The sequence below is a fragment of the Pristiophorus japonicus genome, chromosome 13, assembly GCF_044704955.1.
Source record: "Pristiophorus japonicus isolate sPriJap1 chromosome 13, sPriJap1.hap1, whole genome shotgun sequence".
In the NCBI taxonomy this organism is placed as follows: domain Eukaryota; kingdom Metazoa; phylum Chordata; class Chondrichthyes; family Pristiophoridae; genus Pristiophorus; species Pristiophorus japonicus.
Window position 1 is genome coordinate 5056081 of NC_091989.1, and position 23480 is coordinate 5079560.

General features: G+C 51.5%; 1 protein-coding gene across 4 annotated transcripts in view; it reads left to right on the forward strand.

Moving 5' to 3' along the window:
• Positions 1-23480, forward strand: part of frmd4a (FERM domain containing 4A) — an 810443-nt gene that overhangs the window by 227264 nt on the left and 559699 nt on the right. The window contains exon 1 of one of the 4 annotated variants that reach the window (XM_070897083.1): positions 3425-3605. The exons of the other annotated variants lie outside the window; for them this stretch is intronic. Coding sequence (XP_070753184.1) covers positions 3573-3605 — 33 coding nt within the window. The 5' untranslated portion in view covers positions 3425-3572. Of the gene's footprint in view, positions 1-3424; positions 3606-23480 lie in introns of those variants that run through there. 4 annotated transcript variants of the gene reach the window in all.

The following is a 23480-nucleotide window of genomic DNA, read 5'->3' on the forward strand; positions in this document are numbered from 1 at the left end:
CGAGCCCTCACGGTCCGCCGTGGGCCCCTTGCCACCGATGGAGAGTAAAGCACGAGTGCGTTGCGGGGGAGTGAGAGCTGGAGTTTATAACACAGGCAGGGCGAATAGCCGTCGGCTCACTGGTCAGTAACCCACAGCCAGCACCAGACATAGTCACACGCAGCCTGCGACCAATGCTGCTTGGAAATCCATGGCGCACAGTTTGCTTTTAAAATTGTTAAAAGAATTTCAGCTGTGAAGTTCAGGCAACAGTGAGACTGCCGGCAGTCTGTGCTTTCTGCTGAAATATCTACAATCTTCCAGCTGTTTCTATGGCAACGGCCTTTACAGATAACATTTAGTAAATAAAGGTTAAATCTGCATTATCCCACAAAATACACTTTCTCCTCCCTCGCCCCATCCTGTGCAGGTTCTGCTCAGATCAGGCTCAGCGATCACCGTGCTGGGGAGTGAAACCGTTTCTGTGTCAGGCCCCAGTATCGAAACATAGAAAATAGGTGCAGGAGTAGGCCATTCGGCCCTTCGAGCCTGCACCGCCATTCAATAAGATCATGGCTGATCATTCAACCTCAGTACCCCTTTCCTGCTTTCTCTCCATACCCCTTGATCCCTTTAGCCGTAAGGGCCATATCTAACTCCTTCTTGAATATATCTAACAAACTGGCCTCAACAACTCTCTGCGGCAGGGAATTCCACAGGTTAACAACTCTCTGAGTGAAGAAGTTTCTCCTCATCTCGATCCTAAATGGCTTAGCCCTCAGCCTTAGACTGTGACCCCTGGTTCTGGACTTTCCCAACATCAGGAACATTCTACCTGCATCTAACCTGTCCAATCCCGTCAGAATTTTATATGTTTCTATGAGATCCCCTTACATTTTTCTGAACTCCAGTGTATACAGGCCCAGTCGATCCAGTCTCTCTTCATATGTCAGTCCTGCCATCCCGGGAATCAGTCTGGTGAACATTCACTGCACTCCCTCAATAGCAAGAACATCCTTCCTCAGATTAGGAGACCAAAACTTAACACAATATTCCAGGTGAGGCCTCACCAAGGCCCTGGACAACTGCAGTAAGACCTCCCTGCTCCTATACTCAAATCCCCGAGCTATGAAGGCCAACATGCCATTTGCCTTCTTCACCGCCTGCTGTACCTGCATGCCCACTTTCAATGACTGATGTACCATGACATGCATCACTCGCACCAGGTCCCACTCGCCCATCGCCCACATTGTCACATGCCCGACACCAGACTCCCAAAGCAAGAGCTCTACTCGGAACTCCTACATGGCAAGCGAGCCCCAGGTGGGCAGAGGAAACAGTTCAAGGACACCATCAAAGCCTCCCTGATAAAGTGCAACATCCCCACCGACACCTGGGAGTCCCTGGCCAAAGACCGCCCTAAGTGGAGGAAGAGCATCCGGGAGGGCGCTGAGCACCTCGAGTCTCGTCGCCGAGAGCATGCAGAAACCAAGCGCAGGCAGCGGAAGGAGCGTGCGGCAAACCAGACTCCCCACCCACCCTTTCCCTCAACCACTGTCTGTCCCACCTGTGACAGAGACTGTAATTCCCGTATTGGACTGTACACTCACCTGAGAACTCACTTTTAGAGTAGAGGCAAGTCTTCCTCGATTCCGAGGGACTGCCTGTGATGATGATGGGTAGAACATGGGAGGCCGGCCAGGAGTGCGTTGGAATAGTCAAGTCTAGAGGTAACAAATAGTTAGGGACTAAAAGTAGGGACGTGGGACTGAACACGACTGCTCTCTCACCGAGCCGGCACAGGCACGACGGGCCGAATGGCCTCCTCCTGTGCTGTAAGTTTCTACGATTTATAACTAGGGACTGTTGCTTCGTTTGTGTTGGAGGATTGCTCCCCACTGGACCTCTGACCTCGGGCAGCACCGGCCTGTAGGCAAGGCGAGCCATCTGCCTCTGGAGATGGGGGGGCAGCGCCTCGCAAAACGGTTTACTTTGCTGCCTCCCAATGCATGCGGGTTGTTCGACTATATCAGGCATCGCCAGGAAGAGGATCCGACCCTTTGACCTCAAAAAACTGCTCCCTGGCCATTGGTGGCCGGGCCTTCTGTTGCCGTGGCCCCAAGCTCTGGAACTCCCTCCCTAAACCTCTCCGCCTCTCTATCCTCCTTCAAGACGCTCCTGAAAACCTACCTCTTTTGGTCACCTGTCCTAGTATCTCCTTATGTGGCACGGTGTCAAATTTTCTTTGATAATCGTTCCTGTAGCATTACAGAACGGTTACAGCACAGGAGGCCATTCGGCCCATCGAGCCCGTGCTGGCTCTCAGCCCCTCAGCCAGTCCCACTCCCCCGCCCTTTCCCCGTAGCCCTGCACATTTTTTCCTTCAGGTACTTATCCAACTCCCTTTTGAAAGCCACGATTGAGTCTGCCTCCACCGCCCTCTCAGGCAGCGCATTCCAGATCCTAACCACTCGCTGCGTAAAAACGTTTTCCCTCATGTCGCCTTTGGTTCTTCTGCCGATCGCCTTAAATCTGTGTCCTCTGGTTCCCGACCCTTCCACCAATGGGAACACTTTCTCTCGATCTACTCTGTCCAGACCCCTCATGATTTTGAACACCTCGATCAAATCCCCTCTCAACCTTCTCTGCTCCAAGGAGAACAACCCCAGCTTCTCCAGTCTATCCACGAAACTGAAGTCCCTCATCCCTGGAACCAGTCTCGTCAATCTTTTCTGCTCCCTCTCTAAGGCCTTCACATCCTTCCTAAAGTGCGGGGCCCAGAATTGGATACAATACTCCAGTTGGGGCTGAGCCAGTGTTTTATAAAGGTTCATCATAACTTCCTTGCTTTTGTACTCTGTGCCTCTATTTATGAAGCCCAGGATCCTGTAAGCTTTTTTAACCACTTTCTCAACCTGCCCTGCCACCTTCAACGATCTGTGCACCTATACCCCCAGGTCTCTCTGTTCATGCACACCCTTTAAGACTGTACCCTTTAGGTTATATTGCCTTGGGGTGTTTTACTGTGTTGCAGGCGCGGGTTGGAGAGGAGAGAAGGTGGCGAGGTGCTGTATTAAGTGTACCGAGCGGCTGTAATATAAAGAAAGCAAACTTGGCTGGGGTGACGGCTGTACAGAGGACGCGCGCTTGCGAATATATCTTGAGTCGCTGCGAAGCGCATGTGTGAAGTCGCAACGGTGGGACACCGTGACCAAAGTGGGGTTGGGGTAAAACCGCTGGGGCCTGTGAAAATCCTTTCATCATCAATATAATAGCGCAAAGTAAGCAGCTTGCTGCCAGCCTCTTGTGACCTAACGGCAGCGGCTTGGATGATAGCACTTTCCCCCTTGTGTTGTAGGCGCTGCGTGAGACAGGGATCATTTGTCAGCGAGCGAGAGAACCAACATAGCTGCAGGCACATTGCACGGAGAGGGAGAGAGGGAGACTCCAGCGCTGGCTGTGTGCAGTGCTGGCCGTGTGCAAGTTAGGCAGGTTGACATGGGGAAGATCACAGGCCGATTAACGTGTCTTCCTTCACGTGGGATGCCTGAGAGGCGAGGGAACACGGCTGGGCAGCGGGGGAAGACTGGAAAATGGATGGTCTCCTGTCTCCGATGCGTGCAAAGGTAGGCGATATCGAACACTGTCTGCAGCCAGCTTGCTTAACCTTGCAGGGAGAGAGGGGAGCTGCAATGCTGGTGTCACTGAACTGCCTTCCAATGTATCGTGCAAATTTTTATATGAATAAAGTATATATAATGACATTTTTAAAAAAGTCAGTGGCAGTGCAGGAGCTGCTTTCCTGTGCTATTGTCTGTCCCACAATCGCTCTCTTGACTCGGGCAGTGTGTTCAGCAGAGGGTTATTCTGCAAAGAGTGAGTGCACGGAGAGAATATTGTCACTGTGAATGGAGGTGGGAGGTTTGCACAGCGAGGATTCCGGGGCTCAGTAGACAGCCATGTTTACACTCGCTTTGCATTTAAAGCTGCGAATTACCTCGGAAATGCCCATCAAATGGACACGGTGCCATTCAACTCCTTTCCTCAGATACCGAGACACTGAATCGTGGGGGATGGGGGGGGGGGGGGGGGACAAGGGGTTTAAAGGTGTATCACAAATGCTGACAGAATGCCTTGTTAGGATTTTATTTTAAAGGGGGGGAGAGAGAGAGACTTGAGCATCCCAGAACAATCTGATTTATGCAAAGCTGGAGTGTTTGAAGAAATGAATTTAAAACTGGAAGCTCGGGCGGCAAAACAAAGGTCGGTTTGAGGAGCCGGAACGCTGATTTCCTTTTTGTTAACACGTTTCTGTCTAACAGGAGAGATCGTAACGCCCAACTACCCTGGTGTCTTGCTAATTGTTTCGGAAGGTTTAATTTCTCTTCTTGCCGAGGTGTCTGTATGCTAAGTTCTTTTTTAGAGTGTAGGTTTTATTCATTCCCAATCTTTTTGGGGAAGTGCAGTGTTGCAGCGGCTGGGAGCTCAGTGATTCAGGAATGATGCGAGATTGAAATTATAACTTGACACTCTCTCACACACTCACTCTCACACATACACACACTCACACTCACTCATTCACTCACTCACTCACTCACATACACACTCACTCACTCACTCACATACACACACACTCACACACACATACACACACTCACTCACTCACAGACACACACTCACACTCACTCATTCACTCACTCACTGACATACACACACACTCACACACACATACACACACTCACTCACTCACAGACACACACTCTCACTCACTCACACATACACTCACTCACACACACACACACACACTCTCACATTCACACTCTCACACATTCACACTCTCACACTCACACATACACACACTCTCACACACTAACATACACTCACAGACACACACTCTCACACATACACACTCACACACACACAAACACTCACACATACACACACTCTCACACACTAACATACACTCACAGACACACACTCTCACACATACACACTCACACACACACAAACACTCACACTTACACACACTCTCACACACATACACATTCACACACACACACTCGCGCATACACATAGAGACACACACAGACACACATGCAAACACAGTGTAAGTGACTCATCTGTTCCCTGCTATACCAGCAGTGGCTCACCATAGTAACGCCGGGAGACTTCGCTTTTGAATTTGCTTGCCCAGATTGTGCAGCCATGTTGAAAGGATTGTAAATCCCGTTGAGGCCTTTCAGTATTCTGATAGTATGCAGATGTAGTGGAGACACACTCTGGTTGTGTGAAAAAAATACCGAAGGACTTTGACAGCAGCTCTGTGAATGATTAATGTAGTGTGTGGGTCACCTGGTGACTTCCTATTCTAAGGGCTGTGACTGCACGGATACTGCTCCCCCGCACAAGGTTTAAACAGTGAACTGTGTGGTTATGGTATCGGCTCTAAACACGGTATTGTACCAGTGAGGGAAGGCTGCCTGGGCATAATGTACCCCCCCCCCCCCCCCCCCCGTCAATAAGACTCTGGTTAATATGCACACTGTCGGAGCGATTACAAAGCCCCGATCTGTTCCCCTCGTGTAATAACAGCACGACTGTCTGATTACCACAGTGCCTTTGTACTTGCTGAAATATTCGTAGTGTAGCCTCCACCAAATAGTCCAGCCTTAATAGAGCATTTAAAAACTAGACAAATATAAGTGAATCGTTAAAAATCCCTCCCAACGCAGTGTTTAAGGCAATAAAATTAAAATTAACCCTTAGTTGGTCAGCAGTCCCTGATTTTCTACCTGAAGGTTATTTTCTACTCTGCACTCGTTTAGAAGCAGAATCAATAGTATTCTGTGTTTTTTTAGCAGACACGACACTCACACACACACACCCTCACACACACACCCTCACACAGCCTCACACACACCCTCACACACACACACACACTCACACACACACCCTCTCACACACACACACTCACACACACACCCTCGCACACACACACACCCTCACACACACACCCTCACACACACACACACCCTCACACACACCCTCACACACACACACACACACACACCCTCACACACACACCCTCACACACAAAGACACACACCCTCACACACACACACACACACACACACCCTCACACACTCACACACACACACACACACACACACACCTTCACACACACACACACACACCCTCACACACACACCCTCACACACACACACACACACACACTCACACACACACCTTCACACACACACACACACACACACACACTCACACACACACCTTCACAAACACACCCTCACACACACACCCTCACACACTCACACACACACACACACACACACTCACACACACACCCTCACACACCTTCACACACACACCTACACACACACCCTCACACACACACACCCTCACACACACACACACACACCCTCACACACACGCCCTCACACACTCACACACACACCCTCACACACACACCTTCACACACACACACACACACACACACTCACACACACACCCTCACACACACACCCTCACACACACACACACTCACACACACACCTTCACACACTCACACACACACCCTCACACACACACTCTCTCACACACTCACACATACACCCTCACACACACACACTCACACACACACACACCCTCACACACACACTCTCTCACACACTCACACACACTCACACACACACCCTCACACACACACCCTCACACACTCACACACACACTCTCTCACACACTCACACACACACCCTCACACACACAGCCTCACACACACACACACTCACACACACATCTTCACACACACACACACTCACACACACACCCTCACACACACACACTCTCACACACTCACACATACACCCTCACACACACACACTCACACACACACACACACACACACCCTCACACACACACCCTCACACACACACTCTCTCACACACACACCCTCACACACACACCCTCACACACTCACACACACACACACACCCTCACACACACACCCTCACACACACACTCACACACACACCCTCACACACACACCCTCACACACTCACACACACACCCTCACACACACACTCTCTCACACACTCACACACACACCCTCACACACACAGCCTCACACACACACACACTCACACACACATCTTCACACACTCACACACACACACACTCACACACACACCCTCACACACACACACTCTCACACACTCACACATACACCCTCACACACACACACTCTCACACACACACACACACCCTCACACACACACCCTCACACACACTCACACACACACCCTCACACACACACCCTCACACACTCACACACACACACACCCTCACACACACACTCTCTCACACACTCACACACACACCCTCACACACACACTCTCTCACACACTCTCTCTCACACACTCACACACACACCCTCACACACACACACACTCACACACACACCTTCACACACTCACACACACACACTCACACATACACCCTCACACACACACACACACACACACCCTCACACACACACACACACACTCACACACTCACACACACACCCTCACACACACACACTCACACACACACCTTCACACACTCACACACACACACACTCACACACACACTCTCTCACACACTCACACATACACCCTCACACACACACACACACACCCTCACACACACACCCTCACACACACTCACACACACACCCTCACACACACACCCTCACACACTCACACACACACCCTCACACACACACTCTCTCACACACTCACACACACACCCTCACACACACACTCTCTCACACACTCTCTCTCACACACTCACACACACATACTCACACACTCACACAGTGTCTGTGTGTGTGTGTGTGTGTGTGAATCTGTGTCTCAGTCTGTGTGTGTCTCTGTGAGTCCGTGTGTGTGTCTCTGTTTGTTTGCAGGATGCAGCAAGTAATTCCAACAAGGTTGATATTTATTTTGAATTCCTGTTTCTGTCGGAGGGGGGGGGAAACTTGCCTTTATGCTCCAGCGATAGCAACGTCATCAGTCCGTTTATAAAGAACACAATTTATCCAACACAGGATATATGGCCCAGAAACAGGCCATTAGGCCCAACCAGTCCATGCCGGCGTTTATGCTCCACTCGAGCCTCCTCCGGTCTTTCCTCATCTAAATCTATCAGCATAACCCTCTATTCCCTTCTCCCCCATTGGCTTGTCCAGTCTCCCCTTAAATACATCGATACTATTCGCCTCAACCCCTCCCTGTGGCAGCGAGTTCCACATTCTCACCCCTCTCTGGGTAAAGAAGTTTCTCCTGAATTCCCCATTGGGTTTCCTGGTGACGATCTTATATTGATGGCCTCTCATCATCAGAGGCAGTCCCTCGGAATCAAGGAAGACTTGCTTCCACTCTAAAAGTGAGTTCTCAGGTGGCTGAACAGTCCAATACGGGAATTACAGTCTCTGTCACAGGTGGGACAGACAGTGATTGAGGGAAAGGGTGGGTGGGGAGTCTGGTTTGCCGCACGCTCCTTCCGCTGCCTGCGCTTGTTTTCTGCATGCTCTCGGCGACGAGACTCGAGGTGCTTAGCACCCTCCCGGATGCTGTTCCTCCACTTAGGGCGGTCTTTGGCCAGGGACTCCCAGGTGTCGGTGGGGATGTTGCATTTTATCAGGGAGGCTTTGAGGGTGTCCTTGAAACGTTTCCTCTGCCCACCTGAGGCTCGCCTGCCGTGTAGGAGTTCCGAGTAGACTCTTATGGGTGAAGAAGTTTCTCCTGAATTCCCCATTGGATTTCTTGGTGACGATCTTATATTGATGGCCTCTAGTTATGCTCTTCCCCACAAATGGAAACACTCTCTCTGTATCCACTCTATCAAAACCCTTCATCATTTTAAAAATCTCTATTAGGTCACCCCTCAGCTTTTTTTCAAGAGAAAAGAGACCCAGCCTGTTCATCCTTTCCTGATATGTATACCCTCGCATTCCTGGCATCATCTTTGTAAATCCTCTCTGCAGCCTCTCCAGTGCCTCGATATCCTCTTTATAATATGGCGACCAGAACTGTACGCAGTGCTCCAAGTGTGGTCTAACCAAGGTTCGATACAGGTTTAGCATAACTTCCCTACTGTTCAATTCTATATCTCTAGAAATAAACCCTAGTTCTTGGTTTGCTTTTTATGACCTTGCTAACCTGTGTCGTAACTTTTAGTGATTGGTGTATTTGTATCCGAGATCCCTTTGTTCCTCTACCCCACCCAGACTCTCACCCTCCCAGTAATTAATAAGTGATCTCCCTATTCTTCCAACAAAATGTAATACCTCACGTTTATCTGTGTTGAACTTCATTTGCCAATTATATGCCCATTCTGCAAGTTTATTAAACTCTTATCAAAACCTTTGATAATTTTAAAGACCTCTATTAGGTCAAGGGAAAAGAGACCCAGCCTGTTGATCCTTTCCGATAGGTATACCCTCGCAGTTCTCGTATCATCCCTGGAGATCTGTTTGGATTGGATTATGTGTGATTATGCCACAGCTGTTGTCACTCGATCAATTCTTAACCCTGGAGATAATTGTTCCGGAAATCAGTGAGTGTTGGGAAGGCAGCTGAAGGGACATGCAGTTATTCTTTGCGAACATTACCTGATACAGTCGTCATCAACTCCACAAACCTTTGTCGAAAAGCCTCTTACTGTCGATACTGCCAGCAGTCCATAGGAACAGGAGGAGGCCGTTCAGCCCCTCGAGCCTGTTACACAGGAACAAGAGGAGGCCGTTCAGCCCCTCGAGCCTGTTACACAGGAACAGGAGGAGGACGTTCAGCCCCTCAAGTCTGTTACACAGGAACAGGAGGAGGCCGTTCAGCCCCTCGAGCCTGTTACACAGGAACAGGAGGAGGCCCATTCAGCCCCTCAAGTCTGTTACACAGGAACAGGAGGAGGTCCATTCAGCCCCTTGAGCCTGTTACACAGAAACAGGAGTAGACCCATTCAGCCCCTCGAGTCTGTTACACAGGAACAGGAGGAGGCCATTCAGCCCCTCGAGCCTGTTACACAGGAACAGGAGGAGGCCGTTCAGCCCCTCGAGCCTGTTACACAGGAACAAGAGGAGGCCCATTCAGCGCCTCGAGCCTGTTACACAGGAACAAGAGGAGGCCCATTCAGCGCCTCGAGCCTGTTACACAGGAACAGGAGGAGGCCATTCAGCCCCTCGAGCCTGTTACACAGGAACAGGAGGAGGCCCATTCAGCCCCTTGAGCCTGCTCCGCCATTCAGTGAGATCGGGGCTGACCTGTGACCTAACTCCATCGACCCGCCTTGCCTAATAAAGATCCAACAATCTCAGAGTTCTGACATTTTCATTGGACTCCCAGCCTCAAGTTTCCCATTCCCACTGCCCTTTGTATGAAGAAGTGCCCTCTGACTTCACCCCTGAACGACCGGGCTCCAATGTTAAGGTCCTTAATGCCGCCTTGTTCTGGGCTCCGCCCCCCGCACACACCCACCAGAGGAAGTGGTTTTTATCTACCCTATCAGCCCCTTTAATCATCTTGTGCACCTAATCCTCGAGTGTAACAGACAAACTGAGCGATAAACCAGTTATGTGGCATATGTACACACATGTACACACACAGGTACACACAGGTGCACACATGTACACACAGGTGCACACATGTACACACATGTACACAGTAGCAGCGATGTTACCTGTAATTTCTTTGGGGCTACGCTGCCCATCCACAGTGTCGCCATGCGCGAACGTTGGCATCCTGGTCGTCTGACCCCGGCTGGAATTTCAAGTGCTTCATGTGCTTTTGTGATGTAAGCACTTTATCCGCATTAGGTGACCGAGGATTCCCAGTTCAGGGCAGGTTTAAGAATCCCAGCTCTGCACCAAGCCAAGCCTTCTCGCCACAGCACTCAGTCCCCTCTCACCTCCCTCATTACTGCCACGGCACAGCACCTCCTCCATACGCTCCTCATTCCTTCCAGAACCTTCAGAGACCATGGTCCAGAACTTAAAGAAGGGTAACTTTGAAGGTATGAGGCGTGAATTGGCTAGGATAGATTGGCGAATGATACTGAAGGGGTTGACAGTGGGTGGGCAATGGCAGACATTTAGAGACCGCATGGATGAACTACAACAATTGTACATTCCTGTCTGGCGTAAAAATAAAAAAGGGAAGGTGGCTCAACCGTGGCTATCAAGGGAAATCAGGGATAGTATTAAAGCCAAGGAAGTGGCATACAAATTGGCCAGAAATAGCAGCGAATCCGGGGACTGGGAGACATTTAGAACTCAGCAGAGGAGGACAAAGGGTTTGATTAGGGGCAGTGCTGAGGGAGCGCTGCACTATCGGAGGGGCAGTACTGAGGGAGTGCTGCACTGTCGGAGGGGCAGTGCTGAGGGAGCGCTGCACTATCGGAGGGGCAGTACTGAGGGAGTGCCGCACTGTCGGAGGGGCGGTACTGAGGGAGTGCTGCACTGTCGGAGGGGCAGTACTGAGGGAGCGCCGCACTGTCGGAGGGGCGGTACTGAGGGAGCGGTGCACTGTCGGAGGGGCAGTACTGAGGGAGCGCCGCACTGTCGGAGGGGCAGTGCTGAGGGAGTGCCGCACTGTCGGAGGGGCAGTACTGAGGGAGTGCCGCACTGTCGGAGGGGCAGTACTGAGGGAGGGGCGCTGTGTAAATCCAAGTCTTTTTGCTCTCCAACTGCCCAAATGTTCCCATTCCCTATCTGCTGGTCCCAAACCCGTCATTCCTCCCACATGCACAACGCCTACTCCAGTGTCCCCAGACTCTGAGACCCTCCTCCCCCACTATTCCTAATCTCCAGGGATTCCCCCCCCGCCCCCCAGTAAACCCCCCCCCTCCAGTAACCCCCCCCCCCAGTAACCCCCCGCCCCCCCCACTGCTGTCACACCCCATTTCCAACATTCCATTCTGAATCTGAGAACTTCGCTCTCACCGCTCCCTCGTTGAAGGACCTCCCGCCCCAATAATCTCACAGCAGCCCCTCTCGTACCCCCCCAAACTGGAAACCATATGACGCTCCCCCCACAGTACTTCCACACACCTCCTACCTATCGCCAGCCTGGAGCCTCGCCCTGTGGTCTTGAAGATGGAATATTGAATATAATGGAGCGATTGTGGTGTGTGGACGTCGGCATCGAGCTAATGCCGTGCATCCCCTTCGGGGTACGTTTAAAATAACTCGGGCAGGATCCTCGGAGCTGATTACCTTCCCTCAACCTCCCCTCCCACTGGGCGAGCGAGGCCCGATCGGGCCAGAGAGTGGGCCAAACAACCGAAAACCTTCAGCGAGAATACAGGTTGGGCGTCCGAAATCCGGAGTTCCGGAAATTCAGAATGTTCCGGAATCCGGGCCGGTCCGTGGCGGGGTCGTCGGGAAACTGGAAAATGTTCCGAAATCCGGACTCCCCCGCCTTGGCCGCCCGACCCCCGACCCCACCTACCTCGGCCCAGGCAGAGACGCTCCGAAATCCGGGAATACCCAGAATCTGGAACGGCCTCCTGTCCCGAGATTTCCGGATTTTGGACGCCACACTGCAGTATAAGAAAGGCAGAACATGCTGGAAATACTCAGCGGATCGGGCAGCATCTGTGGAGAGAGAAACAGAGTTAACGTTTCAGGTCGCTGACCCTCCGTCAGAACCGGCGAATGTTTGAGGTGTAACAGATACTTAAGGAAGGGCGGGGGGTCCTGAAAGGGGGAGGGGGGGAAAGAACAAAAGGGAAGGTCAGTGATAGGGTGGAAGACAGGAGAGATTAGAGAGACACAAGGGATGATGGGCCGAATTGAGGTGGTAATGGGACAAGTTAGGAAACAAAAGATGAGTCTAGAAAAAGCGATGTTTATGGATTTTCTGGAATATTTGAGCATTTGATTAAGAACATAAGAATTAGGAGTCGGCCATTCGGCCCCTCGAGCCTGCTCCGCCATTCAATAAGATCACGGCTGATCTTCGACCTCAACTCCACTTTCCCGCCCGATCCCCATATCTCTTGTTCCCTTAGTGTCCAAACATTCCTTCCGCGTGCTACTTTTAGCACTGTTCGTTCATGCGTTCACGTAAATGTGAGTTTGCGTTAATTTATCACCACCTGTACTAAAAAAGCACAAGAAAAGAATTTATGACAACTGTTTAACGTGTCCAGTGGGAATAGATTAGGAATTAAACCCATAAATGTTCTAATACACTGATGTTTATTCAGAGTAATTGCTGTACAATTCACACATATTTTAGCTACTGCAAACTCGGCTACCCATGTCCTAACTCGCACCGAGTCCCACTCACCCATCACCCGCTGTGCTCGCTGCCCCATGTCCCAACTCGCACCAAGTCCCGCTCACCCATCACCCCCTGTGCTCGCTGCCCCATGTCCCAACTCGCACCAAGTCCCGCTCACCCATCACCCCCTGTGCTCGCTGCCCCATGTCCCAACTCGCACCAAGTCCCGCTCACCCATCACTCCCTGTGCTCACTGCCGCGTGTCCTAACTCACACCGAGTCCCGCTCACCCATCACCCTCTGTGCTCGCTGCCCCGTGTCCTAACTCGCACCAAGTCCCGCTCACCCATCACTCCCTGTGCTCACTGCCGCGTGTCCTAACTCGCACCCAGTCCCACTCACCCATCACCCCCTGTGCTCGCTGCCCCGTGTCCTAACACGCACCGAGTCCCGCTCACCCATCACTCCCTGTGCTCGCTGCCCCGTGTCCTAACTCACACCGAGTCCCGTTCACCCATCACCCCCTGTGCTCGCTGCCCCGTGTCCTAACTCGCACCAAGTCCCGCTCACCCATCACTCCCTGTGCTCACTGCCGCGTGTCCTAACTCACACCGAGTCCCGCTCACCCATCACCCTCTGTGCTCGCTGCCCCGTGTCCTAACACGCACCGAGTCCCGCTCACCCATAACTCCCTGTGCTCGCTGCCCCGTGTCCTAACTCACACCGAGTCCCGTTCACCCATCACCCCCTGTGCTCGCTGCCCCGTGTCCTAACTCGCACCAAGTCCCACTCATCCATTACTCCCTGTGCTCACTGCCCCGTGTCCTAACTCACACCGAGTCCCGCTCACCCATCACCCCCTGTGCTCGCTGCCCCGTGTCCTAACTCGCACCGAGTCCCGCTCACCCATCACTCCCTGTGCTCGCTGACCTACATTGGCTTCCGGTTAAGCAACGCTTGGATTTCAAAATTCTCATCCTTATTTTCAAATCCCTCCATGGCCCTCGCCCCCTCCCTATCTCTGTAATCACCTCCAGCCCCACAACCCCCCGAGATGTCTGCACTCCTCTAATTCTGCCCTCCTGACCATCCCTGATTATAATCGCTCCACCATCGGTGGCCGTGCCTTCTGTTGCCTGGGCCCCAAGCTTTGGAACTCCCTCCCTAAACCTCTCCGCCTCTCTACCTCTCTTTCGTCATTAAAGACCTTCCTTAAAACCGACCTCTTTGGTTATCTGCCCCAATTTTTGGTCTGATAACACTCCTGTGTAGCACCTTGGGACGTTTCACTACGTTAAAGGCGCTATATAAATACAAGTTATTGCATTGCCTCACTTTATAATTTAACTTCAGTACCTTGATTATGGGCGATCAGTTTGAAAAGTTACTGACTTTATTACATGAAAGTGAGGATATTTTGGAAATATTCACCTCTCCATATATTTAGCTCTCCGGTTTTCTCCCCTCCTCTGCTCTCAGGACGATGTGACCGCTTGCTCCGACAGTGCCACGTGTATCGGTCACTCTGCAGTACTGTGCCCGAGTGGCTAGTATTCACGCACGGGCGAGTGCCCACAAACTATTCGGCTGTGGGAGGCCGCGTGCAGGCGCCCTGAAGGCGGGGTCAGCAGTGTGGCGGGGGATGACGGCTCCTGCGCCCGTTATCACCCACCGTAGAATGTCACTGTGCAATCGCTGGGCGGCGGAACATAAGAATTAGGAGCAGGAGTCGGCCATTGGGCCCCTCGAGCCTGCTCCGCCATTCAATAATATCACGGCTGATCTTCCATCTCAACTCCGCCTTCCCGCCCGATCCCCACATCCCTTGATTCACTTCATTCCCAGAAATCTATCGCTCTGTGGTCTTGAATATACTCAGCGACTCAGCCTCCACAGCCCTCTGGGGCAGAGAATTCCAAAGACTCACCACCCTCCGAGGGAAGAAATTCCTCCTCGTCTCGGTCCGAAATGGCCGACCCCTGTATCCTGAGACGGTGCCTATTCCGAGTTGGTGGGCAACTAGCCAGCTCTGTGCCAGTGGGTGAGGATTTCACAGTCGGAGCAGATCATCTGCCAAGGTGGGACGTGACCGATCGCGAGTTCGGGGTTCAGCCAAGTCCCAAACTTGCCGACCACAGGTTCAGGCCCAGTGTCGGCCCAGTGCGCCTCCAGCGGGGGCGGGGTGGGGGGGTGGGGGCACTAGATGGTGAGCGGGAGCAGGAACCCTCCTCGTCCTCTTCGTCGCTCAGGGGGTTCGGAGGTGAATGGCGCTGCCCCCCCACCCCCCCCCCCCCGCCAATTGCTCCGTGACTGCGGTCAGCAAGCTCTGCACTGACCCCTGACCTAAGCCTGGAGGTGCTTCCCTGGGTGGACGCAGTGAAGCCATCGGCAAGGGTCAGCCGGCACGCTCTGTGGGCCGGATTTTCGTCTGGCGGCTAATCGGGGCGCGAACGGCGGCGGGCCGGTACATTTTGCGCCGGGAAATGGTTTGCGTCGGCAGTCAACAATTTGGGTTTTCTGGGCCCTGAGTGTGTGGCGGGGCGGGGCGGAGCGCTGGGGGAGAGACGTGTCTCAGGGCGCTAGGCCGGCTGAACGACAGAATGTTCCGGGCTAGAGAGCTGGTCTCGGAGCGCCCCGAGAGAGGACAAAGAAAATCAGGACCAAAAAACATTCCCAATAAATGACTCCACACAAAATGCCGGCGGATCGCAAAAAATAAAATCAAGAGAAATATTAAATTTAACTTAACCTTTTCCGATCGCTCCTTCCCGTAGCGCCCCGGGATAGCTCTGCCCGCCGACATTCCCTGGCTCTGTCACCAGGGGGCGCTGGGACTCGCGGCTCCGACCCCCTTCAGCCCGCCCCCCCACCCTGTTTCCGCCCTTTCCGGGGGCGCTAAGCGTCCGAATTTCCCACCCTGCGTCTTTCACGCCGGGATCCAAATGTTCATTTTCACAGGAAACAAACGGCTGCTCCTGATGGTGTCCAATTGATTTCCGAGAACAGACGTTGTTATTACATTATACCGCAAAATAGACTCAGCCAGACCCAATTATCAGTGTTTAAAGCTTCTATACCTATGGATAAACATAATTGTTCTATTAATATGTATGAGATTAAACTCGAGGGGGAAAATATGATAAATAGCCCACGCAGTTACGTTAAAATGAGTTTTTTTTTAAAGAAACACTCTACATGGCTCGTGGTTGAGAAAATAATTCTGTAATTTAAAAACAACATCTCTGTAACTGACTGGAGCAGATTCTTCACAAAGTTATCGAGCTTTTTTTATTTTTAAGTCTTTCCTCCCCTCTGCTGCAGTTTTCTGTGCTGGGCTCCAGAAGGTGCTGGATTGAGTGTAGACCGGCTCTCCCGCCCGCCTTTCTTCACAGGAGAGGCCCGAGAGTAAAGTGCCCGGACGTTGTTCAAGCAGCTCCGCCCAGGCCCGATCACCCCTTCACCCACCCGACCCCCGCACCCAGTCGTCTCCTGGTCAGAGCCGCTGAGAAGCAGCACTCTCGGACATTCTGTCTCTCTTTTGCAGCCAATCCAACCCAGGAAATTTCTCGGGGTCTCAGCCCCCAACCCCCATACCCAAGCACAGCACCTACCAAATGAGGCCTCCTTCTGCGATTCCACGATTCTCCCAAGTGAGGAGTTTGAAAAGAAAGAAATTCCTGCATTTCTATAGCGCCTTTCACGTCCACCGGCCGTCCCAAAGCGCTTTACAGCCAATGAAGTACTTTTTGGAGTGCAGTCACTGTTGTAATGTGGGAAACGCGGCAGCCAATTTGTGCACAGCAAGCTCCCACACACAGCAATGTGATAATGACCCAGATAATCTGTTTTAGTGACGTTAGAGGAGGGATAAACATTGGCCCCAGGACACCTCCCCTGCTCTTTTTCAAAATACATCCACCTGAGAGAGCAGACGGGGCCTCGGTTTAACATCTCCTCCGAAAGACGGCACCTCCGACAGTGCGGCACTCCCTCAGCACTGCACTGGGAGTGTCAGCCTAGATTTTTTGTGCTCCAGACCCTGGAGTGGGACTTGAACCAACAACCGTCTGACTCAGAGGCAAGAGAGAGTGCTGCCCACTGAGCCTTGGCTGACACGGGGTGATTAAGGCAGAGATTATTGCTCCTTTTAGGGGAAAATTGTCTAATTATTTGAAGTAGAGAAAGATTGATTGCTGCAGCGAGAGGGTGAAGGATGGTGGGATTAGTTTTGGATTGCTTGAGCAAAAAGCCGGCACTGACATGATGGGCGGAATGGCCTCCTTCAGCGCTGTAAAATATCACGGTTTTAGCAGGTCGGGGCCTGATTTTTTCCTCCCTCCAATATCTTCAGTTTGATGCCTCTTCAAAACTGGGATCTGTAACTCAACAGAGGGGGAATCGCAGCTCGCGGAGTGCATCACCCCTCCATGGGGCAGTGTGTTGGTGCTCTCGTGCCCTCCGGCACCAGCTTACCCCACAATGAAGCTTGTTTCTTACTTGATGCTGGTGTCGCTGATCACAGGATTACACGGGATATACGGCCCAGAAACAGGCCGTTCGGCCCAACCAGTCCATGCCGGCGTTTATGCTCCACTCAAGCCTCCTCCCGTCTTTCCCCATCTAAATCTATCAGCATAACCCTCTATTCCCTTCTCCCCCATTGGCTTGTCCAGCCTCCCCTTAAATACATCGATACTATTCACCTCAACCCCTCCCTGTGGCAGCGAGTTCCACATTCTCACCCCTCTCTGGGTAAAGAAGTTTCTCCTGAATTCCCCATTGGGTTTCTTGGTGACGATCTTATATTGATGGCCTCTAGTTATGGTCTTCCCCACAAGTGGAAACACTCTGCGGGAATTTTAACCTAAAAAAGCGGGTGGGTTGAGAACATGGGGGTCGTTACAGTGTTGAAAGTGTGAATCCCTCCAACCCGCCCACTTACCACTTTGATGAAACTGGATTTTCAGGAAAATCATCTTAGTTTATGATCCGGGGCCATTTAATCATCAACAACAACAACAGCTTGCATTTATATAGCGCCTTTAACGCAGTGAAACGTCCCCAGGCGCTTCACACGAGCGAATATCAAACGAAATTTGACACCGAGCCACATGAGATATTAGCGCAGGCTCGGTCAAAGAGGTGGGTTTTAAGGAGCGTCTTAAAGGAGGAAAGCGAGGTAGAGAGGCGGCCGCCATTGGTGAGACGGTAAAATCAGGGATGCAAGAGGCCGTAATAGACGGAGCGCAGAGATCTCAGCAGGATCAGCCTCGAGAGGCGAACATTACTTGCTTTGTGTTAAGTTAACTGAATCATCATCATCACGGGCAGTCCCTCGGAATCGAGGAAGACTTGCTCCCACTCTAAAAGTGAGTTCTCAGGTGACTGAACAGTCCAATAGGGGAATCACAGTCTCTGTCACAGCATGCTACCCACCACCATCTCAGCAAAACCCCACGAGGTAGGAAATGCCATGCGTCAGCTCAAGAACAACAAGCCATCGGGAGCGGATGGAATCCCCGCTGAGGCACTAACGTATGGCGGAGAGCCACTATTGGCACAAATGCATGACCTCATCTCTCTCATCTGGAGGGAGGAGAGCATGCCGGGAGATCTCAGTAATCGTGACCATCTTTTAAAAAATGGGACAAGTCCGACTGTGGCAACTACAGAGGAATCTCCCTGCTGTCGGCCACTGGGAAAGTCATCACTAGAATCCTCCTCAACCGTCTTCTCCCTGTGGCTGAGGAGCTCCTCCCGGAGTCGCAGTTAACTGAATGGAGGGTTTGTGGCCAAGGCTGAAAGTGTCCAGCTGGTGCCTCCAGCAATGAGAGCGTGGACTCCATTGAACGGCCTGGCTCCCGATCCCCAGCCCTGATCACTGTTTGAACTCTGCTGTGACAGCTCTGTGTGCGCATAATTATATCACGGCAGACGATTCTACAAATAGCAGGATTCCTGCAAAGATGTTGGTTACGAAGATGTAGCTTTCTAGTATAAAGGGAGACTAAATGATCGGAGACACAACTGCTGGAATATATTCGTGTAAGTTTTAATGTTTTGCAGTGTTCCGTTTTATTCAACATATTTTCAAAATGAAGGTGGAAGAGCTTTAGGAATTACATGCAGCGAGGGTGGCTATAGGAATGAGAGTTCGGAAATGAATGGCTGTAAATTAGGACATTAATATAAGATAGTCACCAAGAAATCAAATAGGGAATTCAGAAGAAACTTTTGATTAAGAACATCAGAAATAGGAGCAGGAGTCGGCCATTTGGCCCCTCGAGCCTGCTCCGCCATTCAATAAGATCATGGCTGATCTGATCTTGACCTTAACTCCACTTCCCTGCCCGCTCCCCATAACCCTTCACTCCCTCATCGCTCAAAAATCTGTCTATCTCCGCCTTAAATATATTCAATGACCCAACCTCTACAGCTCTCTGGGGCAGAGAATTCCAAAGATTCATGACCCTCTGAGAGAAGAAATTCCTCCTCATCTCGGTCCTAAATGGGCGGCCCCTTATTCTGAAACTCTGCCCCCTAGTTCTAGATTCTCCCACGAGGGGAAACATCCTCTCTGCATCTACCCTGTCAAGTCCCCTCAGAATCTTACACGTTTCAATAAGATCACCTCTCATTCTTCTAAACTCCAATGAGTAGAGGCCCAACCTGCTCAACCTTTCTTCATAAGACAACCAGAGAGGGGTGAGAATGTGGAACTCGCTGCCACAGGGAGGGGTTGAGGCGAATAGTATCGATGTATTTAAGGGGAGGCTGGACAAGCCAATGGGGGAGAAGGGAATAGAGGGTTATGCTGATAGATTTAGATGGGGAAAGACGGGAGGAGGCTCGAGTGGAGCATAAACGCCGACATGGGCTGGTTGGGCCCAATGGCCTGTTTCTGGGCCGTATATCCCGTATAATCCTGTGTAATTTGCACATGGTCCTATTTTTGTGTGCTCTGTTGTCAGGAAAATTAAACCATCAGAACTATTTTGCTTGGTGCAAATAGAAAGGTCAAAGGTAGCCAGGCACGAAATTAAAGCCTCACAAATCCTTTGTTGGGCTGACTGTAGTGAAGATTTCACCCAGCGAAGAATGATTTGATTTACAGTATCTATTTTTCTGTTGCTTGGAAGAATTGCAGACGTGCAGATCCGTATAAAATGGGGCCTGATATAGTCAGCGAAGCACAGAGCTGCAGTTCCTCAGGTTTTTTAATCTGCTTGTGGTCTGGCGAAGGCCCTTTCAGTCGGGTTACATCAGTGAGTTGTCAGGAGGCGAAGAATTGGAGGGTCACAAGCCGAGCGAGACAACAGAGAGGTGAGGTGATTTAATGACACTGTGAAGGGTGCAAGGCTCTAATCTAGCAACGGATTAGATTTCCACAGAAGTGGTTTAACCCCGAGACCCGGGCCAATGAGTTTTAATTCAATATGATAAGTAATCCTCATCAAGAACTCCTTTTGCTAACAGCAGCCATCGACATGCACATCGCAAGGGTTTCTTTGTCTATATTCCCTCTCATGTTTTTTCTTGTACAGTCATCAACGCAGACAGAAGGCTTTCTTTCCCCAGGACATGATTTTGGGTGGTTTTAAGAATTCTTTCTGGTCAGTACTGAACTAGGAATGATAGTTAAAAAGGAAAAAACAAACTTGCATTTATATAGCGCCTTTCACGACCTCAGGACATCCCAAAGCGCTTTACGGCCAATGAAGTACTTGTAGTTACTGTTGTAATGCGGGAAACGCAGCAGGCAATTTGCACACAGCAAGCTCCCACAAACAGCAATGTGATAATGACCAGACAATCTGTTTTAGTGATGCTGATTGAGGGATAAATATTGGCCCCAGGACACTGGGGATAACTCCCCTGCTCTTCTTCAAAATAGTGTCATGGGATCTTTTACATCCGCCTGAGAGAGCAGACAGGGCCTCGGTTTAATTTCTCATCCGAAAGACAGCCCCTCCGACAGTGCAGCGCTCCCTCAGTACTGCCCCTCCGACAGTGCGGCACTCCCTCAGTACTGCCCCTCCGACAGTGTAGCGCTCCCTCAGTACTGCCCCTCCGACAGTGCAGCACTCTCTCAGTACCACCCCTCCGACAGTGTAGCACTCCCTCAGTACTGCCCCTCCGACAGTGCAGCGCTCCCTCAGTACTGCCCCTCCGACAGTGCAGCACTCCCTAAGTACCACCCCTCCGACAGTGCAGCACTCCCTCAGTACTGCCCCTCCGACAGTGCAGCGCTCCCTCAGTACTGCTCCTCTGACAGTGCAGCACTCCCTCAGTACTGCCCCTCCGATAGTGCAGCACTCCCTCAGCACTGCCCCTCCGACAGTGCAGCGCTCCCTCAGTACTGCCCCTCCGACAGTGCAGCGCTCCCTCAGTACTGCCCCTCTGACAGTGCAGCACTCCCTCAGCACTGCCCCTCCGACAGTGCAGCGCTCCCTCAGTACTGCTCCTCTGACAGTGCAGCACTCCCTCAGTACTGCCTCTCCGACAGTGGAGCACTCCCTCAGCACTGCACTGAAGTGTCAGCCTAGATTTTTGTGCTCAAGTCCCTAGAGTGGGACTTGAACCCACGACCTTCTGACTCGAGCCGAGTGTGCTGCCCACTGAGCCACAGCTGACACTTTTGCATTGGAGCCTGTGCTGAAAATCTTTAGGGTAGGAATGAACGTCACTGAACGCTTCCAAACAGTGCTGTGGCACAGGAAAAACTGAGTAACGTGGTAAGCGGCCTGATTGTGCTGCACTCTTTCATTGGTGCCTGAACCGGGAGGATGGACGAATCAAAAAGAGGGAATCCTGTGCGCTGAACCCGAAGCGACTCACTCGCTTACTTACTTACGATATAAACAATCCCAAAGCAAACCAATCTCGCCAAACAAGACTGAATTTAATTCGATGCAGGTCAACATTTACTGCAGATAACAGCTCCAACGCTTCACACAGCAACACGCTCACCACAGGCTCTCGAACAACGGTATCACATCGTCCTGTGATAGGGGGCTATCGCCCGTAATCAATAAAAACCAGAAATGAGTCACCGCCCCCCCCCCCCCCCCCCCCACAAGCTACAGTGCAGGCAGCGTTGCAGCAAATCTCACTCCTCGCTGCTAACACAAGCTGAGGGATAACATTGTTGAAATCAACAAGGGGAGGGGAAACGCAACAAATCCTGTACAGACGGGCTAGAGCCCTTCCGTGAACCTGTCTGTTTTCTCCACAGTTGCTGATTGACCCACTGTGTGTGCTTTCAGCATAGCATAAAAATCCAGGCTGGCACTCCCAGTGCAGTGCTGAGGGAGAGCTGCACTGTCGGAGGGGCAGTGCTGAGGGAGCGCCGCACTGTCGGAGGGGCAGTACTGAGGGAGCGCCGCACTGTCGGAGGGGCAGTGCTGAGGGAGTGCTGCACTGTCGGAGGGGCAGTACTGAGGGAGCGCCGCACTGTCGGAGGGGCAGTACTGAGGGAGCGCCGCACTGTCGGTGGGGCAGTGCTGAGGGAGCGCTGCACTGGAGGGGCAGTACTGAGGGAGTGCTGCACTGTCGGAGGGGCAGTACTGAGGGAGTGCTGCACTGTCGGAGGTGCCGTCTTTCGGATGAGACGTTAAACTGAGGCCCCGTCTGCTCTCTCAGGTGGATGTAAAAGATCCCACGGCACTATTTCAAAGAAGAGCAGGGGAGTTATCCCCGGTGTCCTGGGGCCAATATTTATCCCTCAATCAACATCACTAAAACAGATTATTTGGTCATTATCATATTGCTGTTTGTGGGAGCTTGCTGTGCACAAATTGGCTGCCGCGTTTCCCACATTACAACAGTGACTACAATCCAAAGGCACTTCATTGGCTGTAAAGCGCTTTGGGACGTCCGGTGGTCGTGAAAGGCGCTATATAAATGCAAGTCTTTCGTTTATTTTCTGTTTGTAATATAAAATTGTTGCACTGCTTGGCTTGGCTACAAATTCACTTGGAAAATAAATAATAGGATTTCTTGTCCGCAACTGCGCCGATATAGAATCCATCGCCGTGAGGATCTGTAAAAGTAATTGGGCCTTTTGCAAACCTCAGATTGAAGTAATTTAAGACTTGATTTTCACAAGAGACAATCCTTTCTGTTGCTGTTCAAAGATTGGAATCTAAATCTCGCAGTAATTAACATCCTCAGTGAAAGCTGCTCATATTCCAGACTTGACTCAGTTCTGGAGAGATGGTA